This window comes from Lolium rigidum, chromosome 3 (genome assembly GCF_022539505.1).
Source record: "Lolium rigidum isolate FL_2022 chromosome 3, APGP_CSIRO_Lrig_0.1, whole genome shotgun sequence".
Taxonomy (NCBI): domain Eukaryota; kingdom Viridiplantae; phylum Streptophyta; class Magnoliopsida; order Poales; family Poaceae; genus Lolium; species Lolium rigidum.
The window spans coordinates 236,976,216-236,987,589 of NC_061510.1; the positions used below are offsets into that span (position 1 = coordinate 236,976,216).

General features: G+C 39.3%; 1 protein-coding gene across 1 annotated transcript; it reads right to left on the bottom strand.

Annotated features, from left to right (window-relative positions):
- Nucleotides 1-240: 240 nt before the first annotated feature.
- LOC124703171 (ATP-dependent DNA helicase Q-like 2) lies at nucleotides 241-11,100 on the bottom strand. Its single transcript, XM_047235393.1, has 22 exons — nucleotides 10,827-11,100; nucleotides 10,584-10,673; nucleotides 9,560-9,780; nucleotides 9,017-9,163; nucleotides 8,700-8,915; nucleotides 8,038-8,142; nucleotides 7,863-7,967; nucleotides 7,635-7,757; nucleotides 6,422-6,510; nucleotides 5,400-5,436; nucleotides 5,239-5,272; nucleotides 4,193-4,245; nucleotides 4,044-4,121; nucleotides 3,877-3,942; nucleotides 2,718-2,784; nucleotides 2,595-2,648; nucleotides 2,343-2,450; nucleotides 2,104-2,183; nucleotides 1,338-1,416; nucleotides 757-974; nucleotides 487-675; nucleotides 241-369 (listed from the first exon to the last, which is right to left on the bottom strand). The coding sequence occupies exons 2-21, from the start codon at nucleotides 10,648-10,650 to the stop codon at nucleotides 508-510; spliced, it is 2,115 nt and encodes a 704-aa protein (XP_047091349.1). The 5' UTR covers nucleotides 10,651-10,673; nucleotides 10,827-11,100; the 3' UTR covers nucleotides 241-369; nucleotides 487-507.
- Nucleotides 11,101-11,374: the final 274 nt, after the last annotated feature.

The following is an 11,374-nucleotide window of genomic DNA, read 5'->3' on the forward strand; positions in this document are numbered from 1 at the left end:
TCTCGTGTGTCCCAATCCGGGCATTAGGTCCTAGAATTACCGAATCCAAGACCGACTTGCACATGTTTTTTTACCCAGAACATTCAACTGATCAACATTTGGAGTCACAAAAATCGAAATACCAAACGAAAATCCATTGAATCAAGGTAAGACAACATTTTGGAGAGCAACTCCAAAACAAAATTCTTCTCAGCTTCATTCCATTTGTTGCAGAGTATAAGCAAGGCGTACTAAAATCTAATGTCCTCAGGACTTTTGTTGCAGAGTATAAGCAGCTCACTACAATCTAATGTCCTGTGTTGTTAGTCACTCATCCTCAATATGCTAATACTGCTTGCCTTCATTGACTGGTGTAAGCATTCTTACCACCTGAAACATGAAGAATTATCTGCTAAAGAATAAGTATATTATGGAAAATAAGAAATAAAATACTCAGGAAAGGAACATTGCTCAATCCATTGAGAACACAGTTTCAAGCATGCATACTTAGACTTATCCATGGTAATGCTACGCTTCCTCGTCGCTACTCTCAATGGAAACAACATCCTTATCCTTCCTTTGCCTCTTAGCTCCACTTGCACCACTGTCCTTTCCACCCTCGGCTTCTGACCGCATCACCTCAATGATGTCGTTGCCGTACTTGTCGGTCTTTACCTTCCCTATAAGCTTTTCTAGCTGTACAAGAAAGAACCAGAATGTCCTGTGTTGGAGATACACTTGCAATAACAAGGAAAAACAAGTTGAACCAAAACTCACCTCGGCAATAGTGGTTGGTTTATGGATGTTTAGCAGGGAAATTTGCTGCGTGGAAAGAACTGCATGGGGGAAGATGCCCCCATTAGCAGAAGAGATGGTTCTACGTAGGTCATCAAGCTTAGCTTCCAAACTGCTCATCTGATTGCGCTTTGCACTTTTAACTCTACCATCACTATCTTGAGACTGAATAGCACTAGTTAGCTTCACTTGTCTGTTCCCTGTGTAGTAAAAACATATATTCATGACCACGACCCACAAGCATATGAACCTACTACACTGAAGAGTGTGAGCTCAAGCCTCAGGGGACGAATATAGCAGTAGGCACAAGGGATTTTCTAATTAATTTAGCAACAAGCCAACAGCGGACACAGTGGTGCATAGGGTTGCAAGCAGCATCCCGCGAAAGTCCCACTTCTAGCTTAAAATTTTGGGCAATTTTTAAACTAGAAATGATAAAATGAACTAGAAGCGGGACTTTCACGGGATCCCCCTTGCAACCCTAGTGGTGCACATGCACTCACGGACTTTCATGCATCGATGGTGAAGTAAATGGAAGATCTGCAAGAAAACGGATCAATTACCTTGCAATGCTTGCTTCCACAGTGGTCCTAAAGCAACATATGCATTGGTTGTATATGCTGTATGCTGAAATTCTTCTTTCTGTTAGGGAAAAGGATGGATGTTAGGAATCGATGCCAATCCAGGTCATCGAGGTAAACAAAAGAAGATGTTCAATAGCTCGAACTCTAATGTTTAACATGCGAATATGCATGGCATAATATAGTTAAGTCACCACATTGGAGATGCAACAAGAGGCTGCAAATGTGCGGAGTGTAGGAACATGTTCCGTTAATTTAATACAGTTCAACCCAAAACATGTTTAGCCTCATGGAAACCTTTTATATATATAATCCAACCTGTTGCCCAGATCTCTGAGGATAGGACCAAAATGTTTGATTTATAGGCTCCCAAAACCAGTTGCTTCATGCCGCTTTCTGATTTTCCCTAGATGGTGTCAAAAGGCATATTGACAACTAATATATTATTGTTTCTGCTGCCTTAATAGCTAGTACTTTATAAGGTGGCAAAGATACAAACATTAATAAGATATATAGAATTTAAAAGAAAAATTAAGCAAACCAAGAACAAACAGAACTGGCAAGTGCTCTGGCATTTTCCCAGGTCCTGGGACTTTATTCATGACTGTGTTTTCATAACCCTCGTCGCAATAGTTCTTATAGAATGGATATTTAGCACTACCGTAAACTGTTGCAAACAAGAGTCCAATAGGAACAACACTAGGTGGTTTGTTGATCAATATTAGATTCCGAATGGAGGAACACATACCAAAACACGGTCAAGTATAAGTTGAACTATCAGCAGCTCAAGTTCTTCCTTCTTAAGATCAACTGCTTCATTTGAACAACCTGCTTGAGCATTCGCAATTGTAATGTCAGCTCGGTTGTAGGGAGACACTTCAAGACTCATATGTGATGCGACGTATTACCCAGGCAAAGAACATAGAATACAGAATGCACCAACTTACTGGAATCAGAAAAGGGTATAGTTTAGTTGAGGTCATTTACCTGAATGCTTCCATTTTGTTTTGAACTTATCCAACAGCTGCAGCAATGTAGCTCTTTGGTCATTTTGTTGCATTTCTTGGAGAAGTGAGACGATGATTTTGGTATGGTCTGAACAAGAAGTCGCATAACCCATCATGGACAATAAAGAGGATAATACATTACAGTTTCCACACAAAAAACGAGATCTCTGCCCACAAAAATGCTATAAATTAAAGAATGTGTAGTTCGGTGTAGATAATAAACTTATCATACAGGTAGCATCTATGTCCTTGAGCTCAATACTAGAAGCACAGTTGTCACACATTCCTGCAAGAAACTGTGTGAGTATCATTTAGAAAGTTCAGATATGGACAAACGTAAGTAGTGAGAAAATACCGTTGCATTCCTGCACAGCCTCTCCAAAATGTTGAAAGAAAGCACCACGGCGACAGTTTTTCTTAGACTGAAAAAACAAGTTTGCAATCGGAAGTTATCATCAAACACACAACATGACCAGCAGCAACAAAAGGTAGCACAACATTTATAAAGAGAATCAATGTCCTTTCTACCAGTCCAAGCGAGGGGGTACTGGAGAAATAAAAGGGTAGGTTCTTGCATGCTGTATTCGAAATACCATACTCACATTATCTCCAAAAAATCCTTTCTTATTATATGCAAGATTGTGGTACAGCCCCTTCCACCATTTAACTTTGATTTCGTAGAGTTTTTATATCAAACTTGTCTAGTTAGATCTACTACTCCGCTAACATCATATTCATCCCAATATCTTGTCCACTCTTCCCCCTAACCCGAATCCCGCAGGATTCTGGCACCATGTGAGAACCCTTCCCCAGGTCAGACAGACCACATGTTTGTATGCGCAAGCAAGGGGGTTTTCCTGCCCAATCTGCACCATTTCTGGTGTTCAGATGCACATCTCGAAACCAAGGGAGGAAATCCTCCGCCCCTTCTACGATGGAGTGGCTCCTTCATTCAGAGGATGCACTGCCACTTCTCTTCTCGCCAGCCTCCCTGCCATGGCTCTGTTTCCCTTCCACGACCGCATAAAAATGTCCATTCGTTATAGACTTCAAGATCGTATTCTTCTGTTCTAAGCAAATTTAGAAAATAGATGCGTGAAGGCTCTGTATCTCTGATTGTCTATCCTGAGATATCGTATTCCTTAGAGCTGTGAGTTCTATGCCTGAAGAGTAATTATCTAGCCAGAATGTTCATCAAACGTGAAGTGCCTCACTCAACAGTGTGTGCAGTTCATTTATAGCAGGGAGGTGTGATAGTACATGCGTGTTCAGTGGTGGCTTATTTGCAAACTGTTGTGTAATCAATATCCAGCTAGGATACCCAATAGGCATCGATCAACAACTATGTGGGACTTAACAGAGAGAAATACTCCATTTATCATGGTTAGTACCAAAGGGACTAAAATCGATGAAATGTAGACGAGATCAAATACAAAAAATCAAGTGTTAAAAGAGTACTTTCTACTATTTTATGGCTTTTAAAAGATTGGTACTGTTAGGATTGCGAAATGTACCTGACAATACCGTGCTATGCCATAAAGATTTTCCAAGCCACAGTTTTCATAGAAGACCATCGAACTCTGTTCATTGAACATAATAAGAGTGAATGGGCCTTAAGAAAACAGGAACTCACAGAACTCATAACAATTAAAAATTTAGATGCTTCATGCTTTAGCCTCACCTGGCGGGGAACGTCACCAGGCCGATAATATAGAACACATTCTGAAGGTAGTCCATCTCTACCTGCCCTACCACTTTCCTGAAGTCACGGAAGTCTATTTTAAGGGACGGCATGGTCAGAAAACTGAAGAACTTGATATTTAGATTTACCTGGTAATATGTCTCCATAGACTTGCTAAGGCTATGATGAACTACAAATCTGACTGCAGAACCAAAATGGAATTTGTATTTATTTTCCTGGATAATATAACTGCAAACATAATAATCGTACTTGCTTCATATCACCAGTCTAACAGCTTCGGACTCAACAATTAGTACCCCGCTGGGAGACCCTAGTAATCAGTGAAATATAGGAGGACATGCAAACAATTGAGAATCACATGTTCAAATATTACAGGACAAGTGAAAATACATGAACACATCTAGTAAATGACTTTGCCAAATCATATCTGAACTGAGCTAAGAATCTAAGAACATTGGAGTTAACCATTCTAAAGACAGTGGTTCAAAAGGTTATAAATATCACTTATCCCATGTGGTTATCTTACCTCTATGGCTCTATAATGTACACTATGGCCTCCTAAGAGTCAAATTCTACATCAGACAATGCAATACAACCGAAACTCTACCTCTAGCGATCCAATGTACCTAAAGGCCTATGGCCTCTTTGGTTCGCAATATACCGAAAATGCTGGACTGCAACAGCATCAGAGGACATGGAAACTTGTCAGCCAGAAGATTTTTTCCAATAGAATAGACTCAGTGGAAATTTTCCATTGGAAAAGAATCCACTGAAGCATTCTTCCCCCAATATAATGGTGTCACTACTGTGTCAGAGGAGGGAGGTAGAGACCACATGGCTGGGGAGAGGTGTGGAGATGGTGGGGAACATAACTGCTATCGATATAAAATATGAAGAAAGGAGATAAGGGGAAGATATAATGAGGAGTTTGCGGGAGGGTAGAGAGAGGTACAGTATGTGGATGACATGTCATTACCGCATAAGTGCTAGTGCCATGTGGATGCCTCAAGAGCTAGGCAAAGCCTGGGTTCATATATCTAGTTACAAACTTATGTGGCAAGTTTTCATAAGTTCTCAGAAACTTGTGGAATCACAAATAATTAGATTAGTTAAGTATGAATCTACACATTCAGCACATGTCATAATTATGATCAAAGTCCAAAACTGAACACACCGTCTGGTTTGTTGATCCCCATTCCGAACGCCACCTAAAAAAATGTAACAGACAGATTAATTGCTCGGAGAGAGAGAGAGAGAGAGAGAGAGAGAGAGAGAGAGAGAGAGAGAGAGAGAGAGAGAGAGAGAGAGAGAGAGAGAGAGAGAGAGAGCACATACTGTTCCAACAATGACCTGTGATTTACTTTTACTCCAACTGTTGAAAAGAAACAATTGGCTAGTTATATGCAACAATAAGAAACAAAAGAGCTCAAATGCACATCTAAATATACACGCAAAAACAATGCAACAACATCGTGTGCTTAGGCCTTAGGGTTTGGAGGCTAATCTCCATTTTGTGGTTTATCAATACTGATGCGACTACATGGCTAGTCCTCTGATTATTATATAAAGGGTTGAGATAAAAAGGTAAGTTTGAACCATAAAGAAAGCACCAACAAACTTGGAATCTGATTGATATAGGACCCCTAGGTTTCCTGAGCATCAAGTAGCTAACGTGAAGGATCAAGCACCTTCTGCTTGTCCATATCTTTCTGTGTGCTGCCATACACCCTGCCCCACATGACAAATAAAGTGGTGCTTGTTTAAATATCAACTTCCGGAATTATGTTGCATCAGTATTGTCCGAACAATCAAAATGTTGAAAAACACAGATTTGATTCAGCCAAATTACATGCTACGCCCGTTCGGTGTTTCACTATTCCGATCAGCAGTTATCTGTTAGATATGTGGTTATTAGGCAAGGTATGTTTTTTACAGAACTGTGGAGTTCAATTCAGATATTAAATCCTATCTATATTTCATGAACAAGCCAAAAAAAAAAACTTTATATGGCATTTGTTTCTCGGTGCAGAAAAAAAGCAAAGGGAACCTTTGTTTTAAGGATCCAGAATGAGTATAACGAGTAATGACATAACGTCCGAAGAAACTTATCATTATTGACATGACAGGCAAAGAATTCACAAGTATATAAGGATACTAATTGCCTTCACGCAGGGAGACTGCTACAAAGTTGATAAATGGAATTCTCCTAACATCTCTATAACACATCTAAGGTCCATACTTATGTAGTTACAAGCATGTGCTTTATTCGAAATGAAAGTAACAGAAAATTCATGAGTGTATCATACTAGAGAAGAAATCATCTTAGAGAAAAAAGTGAACAAAAATTGGAAACACACCGCATATGAACTTTCTCACGAGCAGCAGCATCCATGTCTGCGTGATAATAATCTGCTGAAATACCTCTTCCACGCAATTCTTTGGCAACCTGTTTGTCAGTAAGTGCATGATTTCAACAAAATGTGACAGAGCACCAAGGTAAATGATGCTGGCCCAGACTGCAGAAAATGAATGGCCACTTTGAACTACAAGGATGAAGGGTGGGTCATGTCTAACTATTTAATGGCATATCGTGAAATCAGTCGTTATTCAGTGTCAAATAAGAAAATTCTTATAGTTTAAAACTTTAATGCCGATCTGATAATCAGACACCGTGCACAACAAGAATAAGTGCAAGTAAATTCAGATGGTCGAAGACACTCAGGACTCAGCATTCGACCAGCTAGGATTGTGTCCAAATATGGCACATGAAAACCAAGCCAAGTTTTGGCATTATCAAAATCCAGGTAGCCAAATTGGCTGCCAGATTTTGTCCAAGTTTGGCTCCAAAAGTGAACTAAAGAGGCAAAAAAAATAATCATGACCTTACAAGAAAATTTGTAAAGCTCCAAATGTTGGTGACACAAACTTTTCTCAGGGGCAGGAAACCAAACTGTGGCATCATTAGCCATGATCTTTCATCAAAAAATGCGAGTGAAATCATACCTTACATACATGAAAGAAAAAAAAATTAACTGTACATTGTAATTTCATTATTCATGCACATGTCAAGCTCAATAATCTCCAACCGCTTATGTTGTCACATTAAGGTGCTAGTGCTTTGGATCGATCAAGAATCAAAGTTGCAAAATATTCATGTGGCGATAGCACAGGGAAAAGGTAATGTTTAGGACTAATTACAAAAAGAAGTGGTTTCCCATTTCTAGTATTGTGATGAACTTGACTAGTAAACACACAATTCTTCTTGCAAAGGTGTAACGAATAGCATTTGCACCTTCTAAAGGTTCAAAAATTATCAGAAAAAGATTTGGACTGTCTGTACATTCAGAACAAGATTTCATTGTGAAGTATTCAAATATAATGATATATAATTCCTCAAAAAAGACGTGTTCAAATATATGACCTTACAGATAGCGCAAAACTGTGAGAGAATGCAAAACACACATTGAACCTAAATGGAGAGGTGACAGTTACAGATACTTTATCGCTAGAAATTAATTTGCATGTCAGCAAATAATTGAAACAAAAACATCCACAGGTCAGTCTACGAACCTGTTCACATTCCTTCCTAGAAAAGCAATACACAATCCCAGATTCGTTATTTGGGTATGATTCGCTTATGAAATTTGCAATCTCATCAATAACAACCTTTCCAACTGACGATTTCTCATATACCTACATGGTGAGCATGTAAACTAGTTAAATCCTATTACCCCCTCGTGCATGCTTCTGCAATAGACTTTCTCATGGTTGAATCAAGAAAAGTAAACTAAAGCATACTCTGTAGAAAAGGTTGGGCCTGTTAACAGAGCTGACAAACTTGACACATCTTGGGATATGAAGCATCTCCATCAAATCCATTTGCACTTTACTTGTTGCAGTTGCCTACAAAAAAAAAGGTTCTGCTTCACACAAGCTTTACTTCTTCTAACTTGAATTCACTCGCATAACTCACAGTTAAAGCTATCATGGGAACACTGGGAAACTGGATCTTCAAAATGCCCAGATTCTTGTAGTCTGGACGGAAATCGTGCCCCCATTGGCTGCAGCAGTGTGCCTCCTGCATCATAGCTGTCAGTGGGTAGCTTTAGATAGATAATGTTGCACTTGAATGCACAGATTTGTAAATTTCGACCACTAGCTGTGCTGTTGTTCTTATAATTATTTCATGAGAAACAAACTACAAATAATATGAAGTGGTGAACATCTTAAAATATGTGGAGAGTCAATGGAATAATTGAGATTAAATGTTCTTCTTGTATGAGTAAACAAAACCGGTCATAAACTGTTAGAATAACCCTTAATTTTTTGTGTGCATGTCTTACTTTAGTCTAATAGGAAAATTTTAATATTTCAATAATAAAAAATAGCCATATTGGATAGTAATGTTGTTAGAGACTGACGGAATAACCATTTAATTAGAGAGACTGCGAGTATCACGCACAACCCAACTTTAGCAAGCAAAAAGGGGCTTCATTGTGTGGTGGATAGCGTATGAGTGTTTTCAACCATGTATAGCTCAATGGAACTACCGAATTTGATAAACGGGCAATAAAGGAAAGAATATAACAATATATTCACGCATCGTCAACAAAGAGAGAAAATATCATCACTCACATCTATTGCAACTAGAGAAAGGCGCCCAGCATGATGACATTTCTCAAGCTTGGACATGAATCTTTTACTTTTGGATATCTTTTCAGGTGTCACGTACAATATCTTCAGTTCCCCTTCACCTTTCTCAAGTGCCTTATAGATGAACTTCTCGACTTCCTTGTTGGTAGTGGAAGTCAACATGTGCGCTGGTATACCTAAAGCCGCCAGTCCCATGACCTAGAACAGTACAAATCATCAAGAATGAGAACGCACATATATATAGGGCAACAAGAGAAAAGAAAAGAAAAGAAAAGAAAAGAAAAGAAAAGCTTAAACACCTGATCCTGAATAAGCGAAAGCAAAGGACTGACGACAAGTGTAATTCCATCACGAAGTACAGCTGGAAGTTGGTAACACAAGCTCTTCCCTCCACCAGCAGCCATTATAACCAGAACATCCTTTCCACTCATGATAGAGTTAATTATCTGGAAGAACAGTATGCTTAAAAAAATGCAAATCTAGAAAAAAAAAGTATACAGTACTGAAAAAGTACATGGTATATAAAATTAGGCTGAACGCTACCAGGAAATGGGAGACAAAAAATGAAGGATGTCAAAGGAACAGAGGTTCTAAATTGCCAGCTTTGAACAATATACAGATCAAGGATAGAACAAAACATGCTATAAAACAGTATCTTACATATCTGAAGAACTTCAAATGTATGATTCTTCACAAAATGAAATGAATTATAAGGACCTCACTTGTGGTGTTAAAAGTAAATTTATATATATTGCTGGATATTTTTGTTTGTTAATAACAGTTCCAAAAAAGAGGAAACATCAAAACAGCATATTATATTACAATTTCTGCTAGAAACTTACTTCTCGTTGATTTGACCTGTAGGAAGAGATACCAAATACATTGAATCGCATGTCATCAGCCTGAGAATCCCATGAGAACTTTCCAGACCAATCTTCCAGAGTAACGGAAGGGGCAGTATTTGATGTATCTCTGGAAGTTTTAGATATTTCCAGCAAAGCCTTCAAATGCGATTGGCGCTCATACAATTCTTCTTGCTGATCAAGCAACATCTTGATTTTGTCTGCATATAATGAATTTTAAGAGGAACATTAGTTCAGTAGCACTCGAAACAGTTAAAATTAAGGAGAATGCAGGGAAAGATGGCTGGTGGCATTTATTTTATGTTTGAATTAACACCACTTGCTAGAAAAGAACAAACGCCCTTTACCATCAATCAAACAAGAGAAGAGGTACCCAGGAAGTGCATTATTAGTCAGAAAGATGCTAAAGTAGCACGCTGATAATATAACATCAATGCAATTCTCATAGCTAGGGAACCAGAGCAGAGAACCCAACTGCATTCCACTGGAACAACTTACACTGCTATCCTCTAACCTTGAGATTCCTTAGTCAGAAAAATGGCATGAAGTTGCTTAATTTGAGACAAAAATACAACTAGTGACTTTAGCCATCTCCGTATGTGACTATACATTTCCGAAACGAAAGAGGTTGTGTGTAACTTCTGTGAGCGTTTGCAAATATGATGTGATAAAATGCCGAAGGTGTCATCATTGTTGGCTAAAAAATGTGTTGTTGCTTATCCTTGGGGACATGGAGCCAGCTGACCAGACATTTGGTTGTTGTACAAGCAGATATTGTTGATCCGTGTCCACGCAAGGATGGTGTGCGCTTGAAACTAAAAATGTTGTTCTATAAGTCAGCTTCCTGCCTCCCATTATTGGCTCCACGCCTATAATTTTACAAATGACTTGTTATGGAGAAGGGAAGCAGACTATGAACCTCACTCAAAGAAGAAATCACTACCCCTCAAAAAATAAAAAAGATAAGAATGTGTATAGTGGATGATGAATATAGTGATGATACCTTGTACTTCATGGAGTTCTGACTCCACTACCAAAAGCTCTTCCTCAATGTTTTCGTCATCCTCCATGCCTCAAAATTTCACCGTTAATCCTGAAATATACACAGCATGATTTTTTGCAGATTAAATTATGCAGTTAACCACATACAGAGGCGGAATGATTTGACAATAAACTGGGAAAAGAACATACAAGAAGCAGGGTGCAGAGATTGTAGAAGGAAAGGACGAGCTAGACTAAATCTAACCTGCGGGTTGCAGCGGTGGGTGAAGAGCTGAACAGCGGAATATCGGTACAAAGGTCGGTGTAGATGGGGTGTCGGGGTCGCCGGTACAGATGGGGAAGCGGCGAGGGGTCGTGCGCTATCTGCGGGCGGGGAGGCGCGAGTAAGAGGGCAGCGGAAATAATGCCGGCGCGACGTCGTGAGCTCTGGATTCGGTGAGTCGGTGCTGGTGGCGGTGAAGGCGGCGCTCGCCGGTGTCCAGAGCTTGGGGAGGAGAGGAACCGTGGCGGTAGCAGGCAGCCAGTCAGGGTTCTATGGACATTTACGAAAACGTCCTCCACCTTTATTATAATTAGATACAGTTTCTTGGCTGCTTTACGATTATTCTGTTCCAATCCTTCAGTAACCAGCTACTCACTCCCTCAATTTAAAGTTCTAGTTTTACCATAACTTAAACAATAAGTTGGACCAAGTTTATAAGAAGATAGATATATTAACATCTACTCCTTCTGAATCTAGATAAATCTGCGGCACTTTGAAACAGAGGATGTTGTGTGTATACTTTGTCGTAG

What these genes read in the sequence shown, in the direction of transcription:
- LOC124703171 (XM_047235393.1), bottom strand. Translation starts at nt 10,650, where the DNA reads ATGGAGGATGACGAAAACATTGAGGAAGAGCTTTTGGTAGTGGAGTCA. An exon ending in AGAACTCCATGAAGTACAAG is followed by an intron (nt 9,781 to 10,583) that starts GTATCATCACTA and finishes CATTATATGCAG; the next exon opens with ACAAAATCAAGATGTTGCTT. An exon ending in CGTGAGAAAGTTCATATGCG is followed by an intron (nt 5,437 to 6,421) that starts GTGTGTTTCCAA and finishes TCTTTTCAACAG; the next exon opens with TTGGAGTAAAAGTAAATCAC.